General features: G+C 41.1%; 1 protein-coding gene across 4 annotated transcripts in view; it reads right to left on the reverse strand.

Annotated features, from left to right (window-relative positions):
* PDE4D (phosphodiesterase 4D) overlaps positions 1-23,313 on the reverse strand; it is a 1,130,464-nt gene that overhangs the window by 156,780 nt on the left and 950,371 nt on the right. For all 4 annotated transcript variants that reach the window (XM_019532104.1, XM_019532105.1, XM_019532109.1 and 1 more), the window contains 3 exons: positions 16,418-16,454; positions 9,451-9,524; positions 6,129-6,178 (listed from right to left, as the gene is read on the reverse strand). In XM_019532104.1, the coding sequence (XP_019387649.1) occupies positions 6,129-6,178; positions 9,451-9,524; positions 16,418-16,454 (161 nt within the window). The remainder of the gene's footprint in view (positions 1-6,128; positions 6,179-9,450; positions 9,525-16,417; positions 16,455-23,313) is intronic.

Raw genomic sequence — 23,313 nt, forward strand, 5'->3', positions numbered from 1 at the left:
CCCCCATGCAGCATGGGGCAGTGCAGGGCAGCAGGGATCACCACCCCCCACCCCCGCCAGTAGCACCCGGTGAGTCGGGGCTTTTTTTTTCAAAGTGCCAGGAGCTGGGGCAGGTGGGTCAGCCATTACCAGGCTGGGAGAGGCGTGGGGGATGAGCCTGGGTGATTCAGAGATTGGGAGATTTGGCAGCAGCCAAATCTCTGAATCAGAATTGGCCAAATCAATTCGGGACAGTGATTCAAATCACCACATCAAATTACTGTCCCTCGAATCAGCCAAATCTGAATCTGAAGTGAATACTAGACACTTCACACAGGCCTAGTTCCTACTTCACAGCTAATAAACCCCACCTCAAAACCAATAGGTACCAAAGGAAAGCACAGAGTACCAATTTCATATGCAGGAAACTCCATTCAACAAGCAGAATGCTGCAGTCTGTACCAGATGGACTTAAGGTGTGATGCATGGAAAGCTTGTTATCATAGTTCATGTACTACTGACAAAAAATAAGTGAATATACTATAGCAAGTTAGTGTTAATTGACTACATAATCTCCTAGAATATTTTATTTCACTAATGGTGTATTCTTTGTGTATACCATGAAGATCATAGGGATTCTAATAATATTAAACTACATGCTTTCTAATTTTTAATGAATGCAAAGATATTTGCTAATTTCTCATTTAATAATTTCATATATACTCACTCTATATATGCCATTAAGACAGGGATGGGATATTTCTTAATGGGAAATTTTACAGTGTAAGTATTTTACAATTAGTAAGGTGTTGGTAGCATGACAAAGATAGTGCCTTCTTTTCAGGTTAAATATAAATAAACCTCTGTTGCTAAACCTATGTCTCTCCAAAAACATGTTTTAGGAAAGGTATTATGTAACTTGAAATCCAGTCCACACTGATGTGCCGGTGATGCTCATGCACATTCTAAACCCAGTATGTGACTCCCTGCCGCAGCCCTGAAGCCCTAGTTTTCTCAGAAGTTTACTTCATTATTTAAATAGAGCACATTGCTATGAAACTACAAGTGTTTAGCCAGCTTTAGGGAATGGCAAAGGCTGCCAAGATACTGCATGAAATGTGTTAGGGGTTTGCTGGTACAGTATGCATCCACTTTAACACTTGGGGTGCCTATACACATGCTCCAAAGTGTTCTAATTAGAATGCATTGAAGCAGACTCATTTAACTGATTGAGTCTGCTCTGCATTCTACTTAGAGCACTTTAGCACTGCTGTAGCATCACCTGTATAAACCTCCACAGGTTTAAAAATGGCTGTGGGAGTACTTTAACTAAAGCTCATTCAATGAGCTTTAGTTAAAGTGTCCCATGGCCATTAAAAATGTACAGGGCCTTAAAACAGGTGATAGTGCAGCATTTTAATTAGAGCGGCTCTCTGAGAAACTTTCCAATTAAAATGCTGCCCCTTCCCCATCACCCTCAAGCATGTGAATAGGCAGACTTTCAGACTCCTCAAAAGAATGAACAATTACTTATATTTTCCTCAACTGAGCATAGAATCTCAAAACTTGATTATTTTGCTGTAGCCCTTGGGACTTTTGTGCCAATGTAAAGGTTAATTGTTATTTATTAATGGTTAGACCTTATTATCATAAACACAACATTATGCCATATGAATCTAGATATATGGAAGATGTGATTCATTAAGCAAGAGAACTCCTTTTTGGCTGAAGTGCTGAGCTCTAAGCACAGAAGAACTGTAGGTCTTTATTCAAGGCATACAATAAACAGAGGATCTCAGTGGCAACATGGAAAGTGCAGCTTCAGGCTCATGTCTTACAGGGTGGCATGTTTTAGGCTATTCACTAGGAACCAGAGTTGATATTGGAGATTAAATATCCCACTGTCCAACACACTGAAAGCAATTGTTCTTACTGCTTTCTTTAAGTACAGCTTCTGAAGAGATTCAATATGGACAACTTAAAGTAAGCACTCCATTTACTAAGTAAATACTGCATATTTATACTTAATAAGAGCAGCCCATTTAAAAAACCACCCACCTCCTTTTTTCTCCTACAATCACACACGAGTATCTTCTTTACACATCTCTGCTCACATGATTTTTTGTCCTGGTTTCCATTCTTGTTACCAAACAGGCTAAATATTTTTACGTGCTGCTGTACATGTCAATTCCAGTGTTACCTAATTTTAGCTAATGCACTGTTTTGTCTTTGTCCTCCACTCCTTTGGATCTATATGAAGATTTCCACTCCCCACCTTACTGACCTTGCTTTGCCAAATCCCTTTGCATCTTTTTCTGACTCTACCATGCTGCCTCGTAAGTTGGAGAAACTCTCTTAGCATTCTGACATTCCTCTCCTCTTTCAAATCCTTCTTTAAAACACTTATTTTGAGGAGCCTACCTATGCGCATGTACTTGTTAAAAAATGGCCTTGCTTAATGGCACATATATCTTCCTGTTTATTGCACTGGTGCCTTGTGTCCTCAGGTGCCCTTAGGTTCTGTTGGCAGTTTAAGAAATAATATCTGTGCTACTATGATGAGCATCATCTGGCATTACACTCTACTACTGAATGGTCAGATATTTAGAGCAAACAGAACAACCACAAACAGGAAGACTTTCCAACAGCTTTGAAACTGGGCAGACAGCATTTCAAATACCAAGGGGCAAGGTGGCACCGAAAGATTTACTTTCTGTGAAATTCTGGGAGAGAGGTGAGAAAAACATCCATATTGTTCTTTCTCCATTGGCATAATGCCTTGGTGGAACATGCATAATCAGGATTGTATATGCCTCAGGTAGAGATTGAAGCATAGTTCTGGGCTTATGTCATGAAATCCATTGTTATAGAAACAAGGGAAATACCAAATATAGCTTTATTTGATGGGAGAACCAGTTCAGACAAAACGCAATCTATCTTTAGTCTTCACTCAATACCCAAAATGAATCTTAATCTCTCGTAAGCTCTCTTGTGGTTCAATGTCTTTTCCTGGCCAGTAAGGTCCTTTTGCCTGTTCCAGTTAGTTAGCTGTGTTAGTCTGAAGTCGAGTAGAAGGCAGGGTAGATATTCACCTTAGGGATTAGTCAAAGAGTGTGTGTGCATGTGTGTGTGCGTATAGCAAAATTTTTTGTGAGCAGAAGCTTACTTCATCAGATGCTATGAATGGATATACATATGGCAGTATTTAATGAGAAATTAAAATACAAAAGACAAGGGAGGGGGAAAAAGGAAAGGGAAGGGAGGGCAGTATTGGGAGACATACACAGACATAACTGGGTGTGTCTATGTGTTCATTAATGCAGCGTACTTACTGCACATGAAATTTAGTACTTAGATAACCCCATACTAAATAGATGTGCAGTAATTTGCGCTATTGCACAGTAGGGCTGGCATGTGTTTTTTTTAGTGATGCTAACTGCACAGTAGCCTAAAACTACTGTACATTAGTGTATTAGCATGGTTTTGGCCTGACATGCTATTGTGCAGTGTTATTAGGCTACTTAGCAGTTAGCGTCTCATGTAGACATGTCCACTGTGTAGATAAGGCACACCACATCCAGCAGCTTTTTTGGTAGGGCAGAGTAACAGTGAATTAGATTACGTTATGACCACTCTTCTTTGCTTTCCACTGCTGCTTCCTATACATTGCCTGACATGGTTACATTTTTCTAGATTAGTTGCATACACACTGTTCTTCATGGATTAACTAAAAGCAAATCTCAAGACCAGTGAGAAACACACAAATCAACAACAGAATCCAATATGGTCCTGTGTTCTAGGCAAATAATCCTACTAAAGGAAAGAGTCTGACCTTGAGACATTTTTAAAGTAGTGGCTTAGTTAGTTGTGTGTGGGGAATATCTGAGTGCAGGTGCAAGTGTGCCCCCTAAGGGTACTTTCTTTTCTTATTATAAACAGTTCTATGCTGCTGACTTTTGGAATCTAGTTCCTAGACATGGGAAAAGAACAAAAATGTATAAGACAAGAAAGTCTAGAAATTAAAAATAAGAATAAGCATAAATAGCTCAAATTATTTAAAATGAAATAAAGTAAAACCAAGCCCTAGTGCTTCTTCAAAGAATGTAGTAATATAGGGTTATAGTTATAATTACCATAAGAAAAGTTCACAATACGTGAGAAATCTTTGCAGTTACTTTTCTCTTAATTAATTTAATTACCAAGCTTTTAAGAGTTATTACAAAAGACTTTTAAATACGGATGAATGTCAGCATGTAAAGTGGCATTTAAAAGCCTAAAAGTGAAAAGAAAGCTTTCCACTCAAGCTGTGAGCTACACATGGCTAAGGAAGGATCACAGATGTGCACTATTTGTCTTAAACTAGATTAAGCATTTAGCCACAATTTACATCCTTACTAGTGAATATCAGGTGGAATTACATGTGTTACAGAAACTTATAATTAACAGCAATATAGAGCTATTTTGCAGTATTTCAACCCTGTGCCAAATTAAACAGTGGTGTTGGCAAGTGGCTTTGGCAATCTCACATAGTGAGGTTCACTCAAACTGTGTTTACACTGAAAGTAGAAAAAACAACCACATTTAACAAAATTTTCCAAATATCAACTGCTGAATTCTTCAGCGGAAAAGATATGTTAGAGGGCTACACCTTCAAACCCTCAACTCAACAGCTTAATCTGGAAACACATGAAGTCCTGACATGAAAAGAAGAGTGAAAAATGAAGGTAGACATTTGAGACTATGAAAAGCAATTCAGGTTTAGGATGTAGCCTAATGATGACTTCACTTAATGATGTGAAGAAGTGAGTGTGGGAGAGGTATGTTCTGTGTTCAAATAGTAAATAAAAAATAGAAGTGGTTAGAAAGTTTTGGTAAACAGCATTTTTTCATGATCTAATCCCACATTTTCTGACCAGCCCTAGGCAAAAATGTTTAGCCAAAATATTAAGTCCCACAGAGTTTTATTGGAGGAGGAGCCCACACTGTGCCTTTTATTAAATATTCCTTTTAAATAGTTTGGCTATTGACTTGATTTTATGTGTGTCATAAAGCAATGTGGATTTCTAAAGACAGGGCCTTGTAGAGTCAATGTGACTGTGCTGTGTGGTGGGAAGAAGAAGAGGAATATTCTCCAAAGCCCAGAGAAATAAATCTTTATAGGTGTCTAAAAAAGGAAAGCCACAACCTGTAAATAAAAACCAAAGCACTGTTTTCTCCCTGAGTTACTGTCTCATGAAACAAACAAAAAATCAAATCTACTTTCTTTGGATAAATATACTCAATGTTGAAAATTATGGAAATGCTAAACTATCCATTTAAGGGCCCTTCATGTACATTAAGAGGAGGCTAAAACACTGTTCGTTCATTGAAGTGGCATCCCACTGTGGATTTGTCTGCCATGGGCTGTAACATTGTGTAAGAACTCATGCTAACACATATTAGGTAATACAATGTAAATTGATAGGACTCAATGTTCCCTAAAGTTAACTAAGATCAGCTGACATGATGCTAAATAAAAGTGCCAGGGTAAGATTTCCAAAAGATGGAGCTGATTTAGGAGCCCAAATATGTTTCCAAAATAAAATACTTTAAAAGTAATTTAAAAAAATCCAAGTTTGAAAACTGTTTTTCAAAGGGGTTGGACTCCTATGCACCAAACTGAATGTTGGGAATAGAATCTAGGTTCTTAAGTCACACACGTAATTTTGAAAATTAGCTCCCTACCAATTTATGCTAACTGCTGTCATACTAAGATACTACCTCAACATCCCAACTGGGAACCCAGTGAGCTGCCATTCCCACTGTTACATTTTGTTACACTGGTGTACTAGTCTATGTATTACCATTGAGATACATACTGACATATTTAAAAAAAAAAAAACAAAGGAAAAAGCTTGGTTTACTGAAATTGCCAACATACAGAAAAGCAAAAATTGGGAGTGAATGTACATGAACAACAAAGATAAAAACCATAAAATGGTAGTCTAAATTGAGACATTACTAACTTGATATTTACAGTAAAAAAATGCCTAGACCATCTTTTATTAAATAAACTTAAGGATGTAATAGAATGTGTTTATATGCAGTCAAGTGTATAAGATGAGGATTCTTTCACACAGAAACACTGGGGTTATAATAATTTCTCTTACCTGTAATGGTTGCTTTGTTGATAGATGGTTGGTTACACATAGGTGATCGTCTAACAATGAAATTAAAATATATATATAAATATGAGGTTTTATGTTAGTGAATTTTAAAAATATTCACCTTGAAACACTTCTATTTAGGAAATTATTTGGGGTTGAAACATATAAAAATTGTCAACAATAATATATTCAGAAATAATAAAAAGTTCATAGATATATCTCAGAGTTCACAGTTGAACCTCACATCACTCCACAATATTGAGAATTCCAGTTGTGGAACATTTCAAGCATTAAAAAATTGGACATAAAATGTAATTAATAGTCACTTACTGCTAATTGGAACTGTAACATAGTTTGGCTAAGCTCAAGTTCTTATCTGGCAAAAATGGTATAGCATGATTTGGGCTGTCCATACTGGTGAGTCAAAAAAGACCAGGCCAACACTCCACCTAATATAACCACAAACACATGCAGTAAGCATGAATATTTGGGGAGAGCTGCACTGTATATATACATATCCCATTTAATTTATTTAGTGGTATATTCCAGGATTCCAAGGGCTCTAGAGTAAAATGCTGGACTCATTAAGTCAGGGGTTTCAAACACATCTGGCCCTGTGGACCATATCAGGCCCAAAAGTTCCCTTATGCCCACATGCCTGATCCAGCATACACTGTGGGGACCATGTGTGGTGAAGTCTGAGACCCAGCTCTACCAAGTGCCACTGTTGGAGCAGCCTGGGACCCAGTCCCAGAAAATGCCACATGTACCATACATCCCAGGCACTGAGTGCACAGCTGGGCCTGGCACAGCATGTTTAAGGTTCGCTAAAAAAAAAAATAGATGTATTCATAGATTTCATGGTCTTGAATAGGGTAGTATTGAATTGCATTTTGGTGCTTGAATCAGCAACAGTACAGCACTGGTGAGGCAGATTCTGGGGGCTCAGCAGGCTGTATCTGGCCAGCAGGCAATAAGTTTGACACCTCTCCAGTAAGTTAGTTGTGTCTATTCAGTTCAGGATAATAACATTTTGGCTTGATGATATGAACAAACTGAGTTTTACACGGCTCTGAAAATCTGGAAATCATGCAATCATGGGTCAGGATTTTAACAGCTGAGAAACTGACAGGTACTGTATATGGCATTAATTTAACCCAATTTGTCTACCTGGCAATACAATTAAAGTACATGTGAACATAAAGGTGTCATTTTAAATGGTTTAAATAGATACATTATGACTGTACCCTGCAAAGAGCAGTGGATGAAAAGAAGTAAATCAAGTAAGCAAAACTAATCCTGACATTATTTTAATTTTTGCACAGAAAAGTGACATAACTATTTGAAGTTATTATAAAATAAATCCCATTTGAATCACTCCCATAGTCCTTGAAAGCAAAACTAAACTTTGATGATTGTAATTTGTTGTTTTCTTTTGCCATGAGCTATTAAACATGTGATATATTCCACTGAGTCAGTATTTGAGTACTAAGTAAAAGCATTCCATTGAATTCCAGGAATACATCCTGATAATTTGCACTATTACTATCCTTAATATAGGGTTTGATAAATATTTTATTGTTGGAGAATACTTTCTTGAAAAATAAAATTTCCTTTCTTAGTTTTTCATGATATTCATTTCACAGTCATCTGCAGAGTAAACAGTACAGAGTACTTCACTGTTTGTGAGTGACATGAAAAGTCATAATTTTCAGGAGTAATAAAAATGTCATTATTGACCGTGAAACTGGATTTAGAAGAAATACTGAAGTATAGTTATAACTACAACAGAACTTGACCCATAACTGCAAGAGTGTTTATGTTCGTTCTGGCTCAGAATTTAAACACTTACTGAATGGTTTATTTGATGTCATCTACATTCAACAAAGATTTATATCTTTCTTAAACTTTAGTATGTGGATTTTTAAACAAATTCTTAAATTTTAGCATGTGAATAGTCTCACTGACACAATTAAACATGGGCCTAAGTGCTTTGCTGACTTAGGCTAGGGACAGACATACATAAACCAGTTTAAGTGATCAGAAACTGGTTTAAACTTGTAACAGAACAGATGTTCAGTGCATAAAAACCAGCTTCAAAAGGGCTGAAACTGGTTTGAGATAAACCTGGTTGAATGTAATAACACACTTACCTGATCTGGGTCAAAGTGGTTTATGAAATGTCTGTCTCAGACCCCTTGCTGGTTTAAGATAAACCAGACACCCCCAGCATCCTGGTATGCCCTCTGACCTGAGCACAGGTTCCACAGCAGGGCTGGCCCCTCCCCTCTGCCCCTGGGCTGCAGCTCCAGCACAGACTGTGGGCTGCTCCCCTCCTCCCCCTCACCACTCCCTGTTAAGCAGGAATCCCTCTATCCCCTTTACCTTGCTGAGGAGGTGTCTGTGTATTAGCTAGCAGACCCCATGCTGGCTACAGTCCCTGCTAAATCAACAGGTAGAATCAACAGGTAACTTAACGTCCCCCTGTTGTTTTCTTAATGGGGAAATAAACACTGAATTATGGGGTAATAAACACTGTTATCAATTCCCTGCTGGGCTAATAAGAGCACCTTGCTGGGGTCTGACTATGTCCCACCTCAGCTCAGTCCTATGGAAGGGAAGGGAGGGCTGCTCTAGCACCCCCCAGCTCCTAGTCTGAACCACTGCACACATATGCCTGCATGTCTGCTATGTCTGTGCAGTTACAAACCAGTTCAGCCTAGCCAGGTTAAACTAACCTGCAAAAATTGAATCAATTCAGGCTCAGGCTTTTTGAATGTCTGTCCCTAGCTTTAAGGCCCAAGTGTTTGTGCTTCACAAACAGAACAGCAAGCAATGGTGAAGCAGTCCAAGTACTGAATAAAACATGAAAGAAGCTGCAATATTCAGTAATATTTATAATAGTTTCTAGATCAACCTAACAATAAGGTTAAGGTTTCAAATGCACTTTCACTTTCAGCTCTTCATAAATTTTTATTTCACAAAGGACCACATATTCACTTAAGAAATCACTGCTGAATAAAGACAACAGTACAAGTTTACTAATCTGTATTTGAAATTTCAGAGATTAATATATTTTGGGGAAAATATCAGGAGCAGACTCTACCAGCTTTACTAAATTAAGCAGTACTTTCATAGTCCTCAAATAATGTTATTCAAGAGAACAAGACTACTTGTACAGAAATACTTTCATGGTGTTTAAGTCACTGCAAGAGCAAATGATAGCTGGTTCTAATGATAGCTCTTGGATCTAACAGTTAAAAAGAAGTATTCCAAAATGATTAGGGTAAGGCTGTGGAGGGTGGAGCGGGGAGTGTACACTTACTTGCTGGGTGCCCGATCTTGTAAGTTGGTTAATGCAGCAAAGTTATTCCGTACAGTACGTAAGCTGGCCAGAACCTGAAACATACATGGATATTTAATTTTACATCTTTATAGTTGTGAGACTGATATATCTCTACCCCACTGTGTTAAGGGTAAAAGAACAGGACATTACTTACAAGAAGACTGTAATTTGTTTTCAGGATTGTTTTACTGTCTGAAGCTTTTGACCATTATTTAATAGTAAAGCTTTCATAATACAAGGGCTATAGTTTATATCTTTCTTTTTTCTTCACTGAACAACTCCAATTCATTATTGTTTAAAGGCAGCCTTAGTTGAAGTCATAGACATTTTTCACAGAATACTACTTAGTATCCAAAGGGACCATATAGGCACGTTTTGAGAAGGAAGGCCCATTCAAAGCTAGTTCTTTGTATGATTGATTATATTTTATGCAAGAATGATTATAGAAATTTCCATTTTCAAGGCAACCAGCAGAATTTCAAAGATGGCTGACTGGCCTTGTCTAGACTTGTAGGAGAAAAGTCCTGCAGCTCTCTTAAGGCTCCACACCATCCTATAGTATCTGAGGTGAGGAAAGCTGAGGAGGAAAAACTTGTCACATGAGCAGATAGGGAAACCATCAGGGCTCAGGTAAATCATTGGCCTTGTGCATCTATGAGAGATTATATAAACCCTTCCCTTCCAGCATGCATCCCATCTGAAACTCAAATTAATAGTCACTATGAGGAAGTACCAGAGGAGCATCACATAGTTACTGTAAGCAGCCTCTACCATGTGGAGTAGGGTATTAGAAATGCTAAGGTACACCTGTCTAACCAAGGAGTGAATATATTTTGTCTGATATTAAGGAGAAAGCCTGGGAACTCTGGTGAGGACTGAGGAAGAGGCAGTAAAGCTAATTGCTGGTGCCTCCTTATGGCAGTTCTCCCACCCAAGTACTCATTTGTACAGGGAATCCTACTCTCTAATGAGCCAGAAGCATAAATCAGTGATGGGGAACTATCTCTTAAAGAAGCTGGGTGGAGGGACGTGGTAGGAATCCCAATATCAAATACAGTGAGGAAACTGTATCCTTCTTTTCAAGACCCTTAACAGTCATACAAATGTAGGGCAGTGGGGTTTCAGAAACAGACTAGGGATCATCCATGGAGATATGGGGAGCTGTCCACAGGCCTCCATCATGTGGAAATTAGCCAAGAAGTAATTGTGACCTGCTTGTGGTTCTCAGATGTATTTGCATTAATAAAGTTGCCCAATTAAACTTCATCCCTGGCATCCTGCATGTCCAGGATAAAGCAGCCAGCGTTTACATTTTACATCCACTTCAAAATAAAATTAACTAAGTTAGTAAATTCACAGACCTTGTGTGTACAGGCACTAACAAATACATGTGTCAGTAACAAAGGATCATGTCTGGATTATAGACATGTATAGATGGGAAATAGATTGTAAGGCTGGAAGGGACCTCAGAAAATCATCGGGTCTAGCCCTTGCCCCAAGCAGGAAAGATAACTGGGGGTCAGTGACCCCAGCAAGATAACTGTCCAGTCTTCTCTTGAAAGAGGCATGGGGGGAACGTAAAAGGCAACAGAAGAAGAAGAAAGGAAATGTTGTATTTTAGAGACAGAAGAAAAAAGGAAAAAATAGGAAGAAAAGGAACATGAAGATTTTGTAGAGGGGCGGGTTGAACTGGCAGTGAAAAGGGAAAAAAGAAACCTAAAAGAAAAAGTGTTTATTGTAAGGAGAGACTCACACAACTTCTCAGTGAATATGTATTTAATTTTTATGTCACCCTATTATACTCTCTGGACAGATATGCTGTTCCTGTAGCATGGTGGGAGGATGGGATGAGAGGGCTAGCTGGGTTTTGAGTTTGTGTGCTAAAATGGCTTGGATATCTATCTTGGAGCTTATAGTAATGACACTGGTGGATGACATTTTGTCTGTTTTTGGGTGAGTCCTTTCCTAGATGTACAACTGTGCAAGGGGAGAATCAGAACCTTACTGTTTGAAATTGAGTGCAAAGTATATGTGTCCACTGAATGTATACTCAAATAGGGTAGGAGATTGGGGTTATGGGCTTTTTGCCCCCAGCCAGTTCACTAAAGGGGCATGCTGCCCCTTCTAAAAATATTATATAGAATACGGTCTGCCTATGTATTCTACCTGCCTCAGCATACTGTACGTAGTCTGCCTCTGGCACGTGCAATGGACTCTACACATGACTTAGCTAAAAGTAACAGTATAATACTTGATTATTAGTTTCAGTGGACTTTGGAATTATATTATGTGAGTTTATCTTAAAATAAGAGTTCTAATTATTGTTTCTTCATAATTCTACCCAAGGGAAATACTCCTGTATATAAAAGCATACAGTTATGTGCAGGCTTTGCCAGAATTAAAATCTACTGGAGAAAACCAAGTACTGGGCTCTCCAGTATTGCAACTTCCTTTCTAACTGCATGTCGCTCTGCAGCACAAGACTTACTGACCTAAACTGATCATAATTTCAACATAAGAATGCAAATGTATGATCAAGCAATGAATGAAATACAACAAGGCTATTTTTAAGCACCATGCCAAAACAGAATTGTTTCAGGACAAGTCCTCACTTCTATTTAAAATCATTCAAAATTTATTTTTCTTTTAGAATTGGAATGTTCAAAATAAGTAAATTACAATACTTTTATTATGCTAAAATATCAAAGAAATTTATATGTCAATACCCTAGTAATAATGAGCTCATGTTTACTTTATTCATCCCCTATTCAGTTAAAAAATAGATATTATCTGCTTTGGGTCAGGTCCTGTACTATGGTGCACAGTACACTTCTCTATCCCTTGTAATAAAGCAAGTGGTTGCAGGACTGGGCCAATACACCCACAACCTCAAAGATAGTTAGGCCCCTCACTACTATTTAGGTAACCTATCTCCTATACAAATAAAGGAGAGTGAGGCACCTAAGAAGATAGTGACTGTGAGCATGTTTACATGTGTGCATTTACTGCACAGTAACTGAAATAATTTTGCAGTACAGGTGCATATCTGCACATGCATGCCTGTATTGCACAGTAAATACAGTGGCTTATGCTGACTTGTGCATACATTTGATATGTGTGTAATGTAGGTATCAAATTTATGCCCAATTAGTTACTGCACAGTAATCCATGTGTAGATGCCTTACTGCTCAGTAACGCTGTGTGGACTGACTTAGGAATAACTTTAGTTCCAAGTCAGTCCACATACAGTGTTAACGTGCTTTAACATTTGCATGTGTAAATGCTGGCCTATTCTTTTTTACTGCACAGTAACTTACTGTGCAGTAAATTTAAGCTGGTCTAAATGCATGCGTACACATGCCCTATCTTTAATAACAACTGGTAGCATTAGAGGAATGTAGCAATGACGGTCCAGGAATTATGTGAGAAGCAAGGTTTCCTTAAGGCAATTGTTTCAAACTGTGTTTTGCAGTACCCTGGGTTCTGCAATTAAGTGTTCTGCAAAATGACTGGAGGTAATGGTGGAGCAAATCGGGGGCAGTGCAATACCATTGTGGGGCCAGGATGTCAATCTTTATGATAGGAGCAGCAGCAGGAGTGATATGAAAGCGTTCCATGACGTTAGGAAGTTTGAAAACCACTCTCTTAGGGTTATATTTTATTGGTCCAACTGCATAGTTTGAATAGAAGTAGACAAGCTTTTGAGTGCAAGACATCCTTCATCAGGGCTGATCAGTAAAATCCAGCACAGCGCAGTAAAACAGTTATTAAGAGCGGGGAGAGAAATTCCCAGGAGGAGCAGACAAACAATTAGCAGAAGCCACTCATTACTAGAGATCAAGGCCTATAACAAGTGAACTCTTACCACCAGGTGGCTCACCATTACATGAAACAAGCATACTGTACAACGGAAGCAGATAAAGGAGCCTCAAAATAACTCGAGCATCTGTTTCAAATTCTGCCATTCAGTTTCACCATAAAAGCCCAAACTGACTGAAAACTCGTGTGTGCTGTTTCCACAATGAAAGTGTATCTGAGAGGAAAAGTGAGCTCTTAGTGAGGAACATACTAAAACAGGAATGTGGGAGGATGTATGACTGGCATGAGATGTACATATCATATAAAGGTGCAATTCCTGAAGTCCATACTGAGGCCCTAATCCTCCAAACTGACTTCTGTATGAGGACCCCATCTCTGCGCAGAACTCTTCTGCTGTCAGCTGTGCTCTGCAGGGACATAGGCTTTGGCATATAGCATCAGGGTCCAAGGTTTTTCTCAATCTTTATTGAAGCAAAGCTGCCCTCTGAGCCAATGAATACTTTGTCTCAGTAAAAAATTAGTCAGCACAATCTAATTTATCTCCTTACTGTTTTCCTAAGTCACCCCAAAACTGTCTTCTTGGAATACTGTATAGAGCAAGGGCATCAAAGTCATCCGGCTCGATGGGGGCTAACTAGTGGTGCACGCTGCCCACAGTGTATCATCTAGATCCAGCACTGCAGGCAGCACAAGGGTCAGTTTGGAGCACTGCATGTAGCCTGTGACGTGGACCCAGCCTGCATACTGCAGGTAGCACCTGACCCATGCTAGCCCCAGGAACTGCAGACACAGAAAACCCCAGGACCAGCATATATTGCACATGGTGCACAGGGCTGGACCTGGCATAAGGGGCTGGAGTACTGCATGTGGCACAGAGGGCATGGGGTGCAGGCTGCATGAGGCAGCAGAGACTGACCCACTGTGCTGCATGCAGCACTAGATCCAGTTAATACCATGGGCAGTGCACACCCCATGCTGGCCCTGTGTGTTGCGTGCAGTGTGTGTGGCCAGTCTAGCCCTGCTCACTGCAGGCAGCATGTGCTGGCCACAGGGCTTGCTGCCCCAGGGCTACAAGCAGCACCCTGTGTCAGCCCTTTGGGTTGTGTGAAGAGCACACACTGCTGAGTCCAGCCTGAATGTTGTATATGTGCGCAATGCAGTATGTCAGTCCAGTGGTTTACTGGACCTGTTTGACACCCTGATATAGAGTAAGAAAAGATTTGTATAGCTATATCTAGTCACAGCAGATTTGACCAAACATCAATTCTTTTTCTTTCTGTGGTTTGGAAAGTTTTTGTTGCTGGGCCAAATATTCTCTAGATGTTTAAGACTAATAAATACCTCACTACATAATTTAGTTCCATGTGGTTCTTAAAGTGCTGTTTCTGATGTCAGAGGAATAATAAGTTTGTTTTGTTTTTAGTTGTTATTTCTTCCACAATTTTCTTGTTTATTGTAGGAGAGTAATTACAATGTCTCAAGTCTTGCAGCACCCAGCACTCTTTGAAACTTGTCAGCCTCACTAACCATCAAACTCCAGTTTTTACAAGTATCGCCCTGCACACTGTCAGCTGCATTGTCTCAGGCTAGCAGCTTTTATTGGTCATGAATGCAAAAGTAACTTCTGATTTAGCTGTTCTTCGATGTAATTCTGCCAGAGCAATATGGAGAGCTGAGCACCCAAGTTCTCACTATAGATATACACAGAGACACACACACACAGACACACACACACACACACACATATACTGGTATATATACACACACATATACTGTGTGTGTGTGTGTGTGTGTGTGTGGAGAAAAAATAAATATAGAGTTATTGCTTTTATTAATGGTTGTGACTTGCACGATCTTTATACCAAGAAAATCTAAATGTTCACAATGAAAGAGGACACTTCTCACTTCATGCTGTTATGTTTCACCCTTCATCTTGTCTGTCTTCTCCAGTAACATACAGGTCCTTAGACTCAATTTCCCATTTAGATAGATAGAGGCAAATCTCATTCACTTCAGTGGGAGATATCCCCATCTACTTAAGGAAAACTTTTCTATTTATGCCCATTAGTTCAGAAATTCACCTCTGGATACATCTTTTTACATATCACAATATAACTAAGTTGTAAAAATATAGGAAGGTTTGTAATTACATTATATTTGAGCTCCTATTTTACAAAATGTCATTACAAAACTCAAAATATAGAATAGATTTGATTCTGTGAGTAAAAAATGTAAGCAGAAATTGTCTTATATTAAAAAACTCCTTTGTGCATAGAGGCATAGGAAGTGTGAATAATAAAAAATACTTGATTTCACTAGTAGAATGCTGAGTAGCTTTTCAGGTTCTTTGGGTAGATGTAATATCTTTTATTAGACCAACTAAGTCAGACCAAAGTCTAATAAAAGATATCACGTCTACCCAAAGAACCTCATCTGCTTATGTCCTTAGACCAACACAGCTACAACCAACAACCCCTGAGTAGCTTACCGGACACCAGAAAGTTTTGTCCTGCTGGTGGCGCAGTACCATTGTGGTCTGATACAATATTTGAGGAAAAAGTCAAGTAGGTTATTTTTAATTTATATACATACAATTTTTTTCTATACAAGGAATTAGGGAAAACAACAAAAAAAAAGTAGGTACAGGAAATCCTCGCTATTTGCAGGTTCAGCATTTGTGGTTTCAAATATTTGCGAATGCCAAACCCGCCTCTTAAATACGCTTCCAGGAGCACCACGCTTACCGCCACCAAGCTCCCGCTACTGCTGCTAGGCTCTTGCCATTGCCAGCACAGCCATGCCCTGCCCAGCCACCAGGGGCACTGCATTCATGAACGCAGATGGCATTCATGAACGCAGTGCCTTATTTGTGGATTTCACCATTCACGGGGATCTCAGGAACATATCCCCTGTGAATGGCGAGGGTTGCCAGTAGTATCTATAGCAGGATCAGTTTGTCTATCTAATATTACTTATTTTTTCCCACTTCAAGGAAAAAAAATCGAAATGCAGAGATGTACAGAAATTATGGACAGGTAATCTGTGATCCTTCAACTGTAAACAACACTTGAGAAATCAAATTACTAATCGTATCCTTTGTATGAATATAGGGCAAAGTTGTGCCTACCTGAGCGAATGGTGTCACAATCAAGTCATCTCCATGTCTGAAAAGTAAACAAAATTGGCTGTTAGATGTTACTGATGATTTTTCTCATTGGCATTGCCTTAACAAGGATCAAGTAGAATATTTCTTCAACTAACGCCAATTTTATCCCTCAACATTTATTCTTCCCAACTACTTTAAACATTGTTTTAAAGGGCAAGCATTATTTTAGCAGCTGACCAATCACCTGATGGATATTCGAGAACGCTGGACAGCCAGTTGATTTCTATCCTGCTTCAGGGACAGATGGACACGTACTGGACAGTTCCACAAAGATATCATCTGTAAAGTCCTATTTTTTTCTCTTATTTGAAACTAACTGGAATCTTTTTACCATAAGAATTAACCAGATGTGCCTCGGAGGTTCATAGTACCCAGAATTATTTTTGTTGGGCAGGTCCAGCACTTCTAAACACTGAAAGTGATTTGCATTGTGTGAATAACAAATTAAAATTTGTGAGCATTGGACGAGCTAGTAATTGTGGATGACTAAGGAGTGCATCACAGACTAATAAGAACCTTGTAAAATTTTAAATTGACTCAAATATCTGTAGTTATAAGAGGGTGTTACCTTGTGCGTGCTGTTGCTGCAGCAACCACACCCATGACATACTGACATAAGACTGAGGTATCAGAATGACATACCTTAGCAGGAAAGGGGGAAACAGGGCTATCAGATTTTCAGCAGTAAAAAACGTTATATTGGAGGAAACTGGTTGATGCAGTTAAATCATTCCCACTCACCTCATGAATAACATTTCAAGCTACATACAAACTACCAAGTATAGTTATGGCTTGTATACTATATTTTGCACTTAATTAAAAGGACAGTGAACAACCACAGCATTTAAAAAACTGGCTGTATACACAGCTACTCATTATTTATCAAAATGTTCATAAAATGGACAATAAATACGCTCCTATGAGATGCTGAGGCATGATCCCTTGAAACACATTTTTCCAGTAACTATACGCAGTAAATATATGTAGACCAAAGTGTTCCAGTGATTATAAACACATTATTTAAGATTACATTTATGGAATAAGGATTGATTTTAAGAGTCCTTCTGTGCCCATACAATTTTAGAAAAATTAACATTGGCTTTAACTAGTGAAAAAATAGATACTTTAATTCTCACATTCGGGTTAAGAAAATAGTTAATACCATTCAGAAAAGAATTCACAAAGACAAAAAGTAATGAGAATTTGTTTTGAATACTCCTAGTTTTTTCTGCAATGGATATGTCAACACTGGTTACAGGCTGCAACTCTAGAAGCTGAATCATTTTTCAGAAACTATTATTGACATGTTTGCATGATATATATTTATCATGTCCTTATAAGTTTTAAGCTTATGATTTGTGTGCGTGTCTAAGAAGTGATTCTTCATATTAAAAAAACTTTAACTTAAAAGAACATTTCTGATTAAACGGAAAAAACCCTGACTGGCATTTGATTTCCTATGAAGTGGCTGTTATGATTTATATTGTGCCCACAAGATAGCATATGGTTTACAAATTGTATAATAGCCCAGCCTCCAAAAAAGCACCGACTATATAAGCAGACTGTGTGTAAGCAAATCACTGGAATAGGATGAAACAAAAAACCAAGTGAATTTGCAGTAATGTTTCTTTTCTTTTGAAACATCATCATTACTTTTGTCAACATTACTTTGAGGGGTGGAGTGGATTTTAAAGGCCTCCACAAAGGAGGGTGTATTTTAAGGAGGGCTTTGCAAGAGCAGATAAAGACATGGCTGACAAAGTCAGGGACAGGGCTATGGCAGTGGGGTAAACCCACTTCCCAAACTGACCTGGAGGACCTGTAAGCCAGAGTAATTCTTACTACATCACACTAGAGGAAATATAGCACCAAGGGAGAAATGCAAACACTTTAATTAGCTCTCAACACTTCAACTAAAATTAGTTTTTGTAGATATGACAAATCTGCCCAGGGCATTAGCATGTGATTTAATGACCAATTGAATTTAATGGCTCTGAATAGGTCAATAAATTCTCAGGAAATGTGCTATACCTTGATTTATTTTCCCTCTAATTACTTAGAGAGAGTCTCAATCCTATAATTTAATGAAGCATCCTGAAATCAAAGTATTCCTTTCTCTAGCAGTTATTGAGGTGGGGGAAGGGGTGATATTCCTTTCATGTACTCTTTACCAGCAGAAGGGGTACTTTTCCACTTCTTGTGAAGTAGGAGTGGTGGTGGAGATAGCAATTACTTTACTTTCAAGTGGAAGCTAAAGGGCACAACCTGAGCCAGAGGTTCAACTTATCAGAAAAAGGTAGAGGCAAGGCCTTCTCTCCAGATTTTGTCTGATCAAAACATAGCTGTAATTCCCTCTGTGTGTGCGCTAATAGTTTGACCATAGCAAAATATAAATCTTTGCAGGTAACATGCTACTTCCTTCAATAACTGTTTCTAAACAGAAAGAACTATACTTCCCATTCATTATTGCCTTTGATCTATGCAGCATCATCTGATGACACAAAAGCACCTATTCTTTGAGAAGCACTAGTGAAACATCTTTCCAAGATAAAGTGAATCCTCATTTTTTTCTTCTTCTTAGCCTCTGGGCACATCTAAACGTGCATTTGCCATGGCACCAATTTACTCATGGGTAAATTACTCACAAGTAAATGATGCCAGGCATGTGCAGGGAACTTGGAGCAGATTTGCTGTCAGTATTCCTGCTTCCTGGGGCCTTGCAGTGGGCCCCTGGCCACCACTGGGTATAGCTCCAGGATCTGGCTGCACCAGCTGGGTACCCTCTTTAAAAGGCAGCTCGGCTTGCTGTTCTCTGGTCAGCCAGTTCCCAGGCAAGAAGCAGCATGTCCAGCATAGGGACAGCATTAGGCAGAGCTCTCTTTGCTGTCTGTGCCTCTCTGCACTTTGGTTGTTCCAGTCCCTGCCCCTGACAACGATGACCAGTGCCCTGGCTCCTGCTGACAGCTGTACTGAACCTGATGGCCTGCTGTTCTGACCATCACCTGGTCCATGGCTGTCTTGCCCCTCCCAGCTCACCCATACACAGCAATCACCTGCCAGGCTGCCACATGCTGTCCCAGGACCGCCACCTCACACCTGCTGCCTCCACCCTGTCCACCTGGCCAAACCCTGGCATGGACATCAACAATGGGATGATGGATGCCACCTCCAGGGCTGCTCTCACCCTCCTGAACCTGCAGCCCTGCCATCTCTGGGCTTGCTGGGCCAGTAGGACTGGTGGCAGCACATCATCCATTACACCTGGGACAATGAGCAGTGGCTGGAGGCTTTCCAAGATGAACATGAGCTGACAGTGTAATGAAGCCATCAACAAAGCCAATCACATCTTATCGTGCATTAGCAGATGCATGACCAACAGATTGAGGGAGGTGATGCTCCCCCTCTACGCGGCACTAGTCAGGTCGCAGTTGGAGTACTGGGTCCAGTTCTGGGCACCACATTTCAAGAGGGATGCGGAGAATCTGTAGAGGGTCCAGAGGAGGGCCACTCGTATGATTAGGGGCCTCTGTACAAAACCCTATGAGGGGAAATTGAGAGATCTGGATCTCTTCAGCAATTACAGGAGATATCTGAGAGGAGAACTTGTAGCAGCCTATAAGTTTATCAGGGGAGGACAATAGAGAGTTGGCCATCCACTATTTACCAGGGTACTCCTAGGAGTAACTAGAAATAATGGGTACAAACTAGTGGAGAGTAGAATCAGGTTAGACAGTAGGAAAAAATTCTTCACAGTAAGGGTGGCCAGAATCTGGAACAGGCTGCCAAGAGAGGTGATACTATCACCTAACTTGGAGGTCTTCAAGTGGAGGCTAGAGAGCCACCTGACTGCGGTTGTTTGACCTCGGTCCTTTTCCTGCCTGGGGTAGGAGGTCAAAAACAATGACCCTTCGGTGTCCCTTCTGACTCTACAATCTATGAATCTTTGAAACCCCTCCCACCTTTCCTGCCCATCCCCAGCACCATGCTCACTGAAGACGTCACAAAAACAAGTTTTTATTCCCCTCACAACAGAGTCTCTGCTCCCCCCCTTCCCACTTAACAGAGCCCCTCCTCCACTCATCCCACCCACCAACAGTTAAACACATTCTTCCCCATGAACACTATGTACATTGTCCTTTGTGGACTATCCTTGGGTGTGGGCCATGTGATGTGGACACCAAGGGGGAAGAGACTGGGGACAGAAGACCAGCACCATAGCCTCTGGCCATTTCACCATGAGTGCAGACACCACAATGAATGCAGCAGGCGGGGGACTCACCAGGGGCAATGGAGGCTGGTGCTTCCTGTTGGGTGGCTGTCCCTCAGGGGGGCAGTGTCTAGGTCAGCAGAGCCAGTGTATGGTCCTGCCTCACTGCAGGCAGCTCCAGCTCCATGCCCATGTGGAGTCAGGGTAAGCAGCAGGGCTGGGCCCAGGTGGGGGATACGGGTGGCGCTGGACCCAGGGTGGGGGCCAGGCCAGGGGCTACTGGCTGCTGGAGGGGGTACAGGATCTCCTCCCAGGCCTAGGTGGGGGCCTGCTGCTGGGAAGCACATGACTGCTAGGGGACAGGTGGGGCTAGGGTTGAGGGCTGGGTAGCAGGTGGCAGGAAGGCAGTCACCAGGGCCAGAATGGTGTCCAGCATCTAGTGGTTATCATCCATGGCCTGCACTGCCTGGGCTAGGATGGCATTCTGCTTCCACAGGGCTTCCACCTGCTCGTACTCCTGGGTCAGGAGCTGCACCCAGAACTACCTGTCTGCCTGGTCCTATGCTTCATCATGCCAGTCCCACACATTCTTGTGGGTGACATCCTCCACCCACCACCTGTCCTGGTGTGCCACATCCTCCATCTGCCAGGCCCAAGCTTCCACCAGCCAGTCCTCTGCCAGCATGATTAGGAGGTGCAGAAGGAGGGTCCTGTCAAGAGTCCTCCTCTGGCAGAGACGGTGCATATGCAGGGCCCTGGTTGTGGGTAGCAGTCACCCTGAGTCCACACCCTGGCTGTCAAGTGTGGTTTCTCCCCCATGTGTAGCTGCAGGCCCTATAGAGCCACGAGAAAGAAGCTGTTTGTGTGAGCTTGCAACATTTCAGAGATGAGATGCTCTCTACCAGGAGCTGTGCACTGCCGAGCCTCAGATAGGGGGTCAGGCATATATGGATGCCCAGGGACCATGGTAAGTCAGTTGGGAAGGCCCAGGCAGCCACTGGCTGAGCCCCACATCCATGTTTATTCCCCTGGGGCTGGTGGGCACTGGCTGCAGGCAGCCTGCCTCCCCTGGCCTGTTCCCAAGGCAGGACAGGTTCGGCTCCTGACAGCATGTGCTGTTGCGGCTCCAGACCTCACTTCCCTACTCCTACCCTCACAGGCCAACCGCTCTGTTGTGCTGCTGCCCAGCCCATGATGCCTGGGCTCAGAGGTCATGGGACTCCTGGATGACTGCAATGAGGAGCTACCCAAGTCCCTGCCCTCCCCACATGGGTCTTCACCAGGGGAGGCACCCTGAGGCCAACCCTTCCCATGCCCTAAGTGTGCCCCTGCTGTATGTGCCCTAGGTGGTACATGAGGAGCTGTTTGTGTAAACTGATGGGTGCCCAACCCACTATGCTCTGCTGCTGCTGCTGGTCATATTGCCCCAGGTGCACCTATCATAAGACCCTGAGTTTTGACTGTGTGGGTGAGGGAGATAGCAGCTCTATACAGCACTTAGAATTATTCTTAAGTGGTACCTTCAGCTGGGCACAGAGACTTTAATTTACAGCAGTTATTTTGCTAAAGTGCAACAGTGTAAGCACAGATACTCAAGCTTACAGTAGATGTAGTGCAGTTCATCTATTGTGGGCTAGACCGTCATACAGAAAAATCATTTGCACTTTACAGTATTGTGAGTGATTGCCAATCCCCTATTCTATCAGGAATCTGGAGCTTGCTAAGCTAGTCCACAAAGTGGGAAGGAATGGCCAGAGGGGAGGTGCCACTGACACCTCAGAGTTCTCTTGGGTAGCCTCTCTCACTTAGGAACAGGCAATGGTACTACATGCTTTCCTAAGAGGGGTGAAACCTTACTTGGACATAAACTGCCCTCCATCCTGTAAGAAGGAATTTAAGTAAGCTCTGTTTCTTTGGATTTCTTCATAATACAAAACAGAAAGGCTCTTTCAACAGAGCCCAACAAAACGCATCAAAGATATTTTTCAGGCAAAAGCATAGGATTATATGATTTCATCAGTACCTATCAATCTACAAGGGAGTGCAGTGTACTAAAACACAACAAGGTACAAGGGGTCTATTTTTTTCCGTGCAGGTGGAATGGAAGCTGATAGATGATGCTATACAAATTCTGGACAAGATGGTGTCACACATCTATATCCAGAAAGCAACAAGTAGAAATGTACATCATGTAAAATACAGCATAACTTCTAAACAAAGACAAGTTATTAATCTTTACTGTGGCATAAAATTATCTGATCACTTTTATCAGGAAACAATTCAACAGAATTCAGGTTTTTTCTCCACTATTCATAGTTTCATAGTTAGTAGGGTCGGAAGGGACCTGAGCAGATCATCAAGTCTAACCTCCTGCCATGGCAGGAAAGAGTACTGGGGTCAAATGACCCCAGCAAGGTGTTCTTCTAGCCTTGTCTTAAAGATCCCTGAGGTAGGAGCCAGCAGCACTTTGCTTGGAAGTTGGTTCCAGATTCTAGCCACCCTGACAGTGAAGTAGCGTCTCCTGATGTCTAATCTGAATTTACCCTCTGCCAGCTTCTGACCGTTATTTCTAGTCACTCCTGGTAGTGCTCAGGGGAACAGGGACTTCCTCAGTGCCTGCTGGTCCCCTCTGACTAGTTTGTAACAGGCC

The sequence above is a fragment of the Crocodylus porosus genome, unplaced genomic scaffold, assembly GCF_001723895.1.
Source record: "Crocodylus porosus isolate Cpor-Errol unplaced genomic scaffold, CroPor_comp1, whole genome shotgun sequence".
Taxonomy (NCBI): Eukaryota; Metazoa; Chordata; order Crocodylia; family Crocodylidae; genus Crocodylus; species Crocodylus porosus.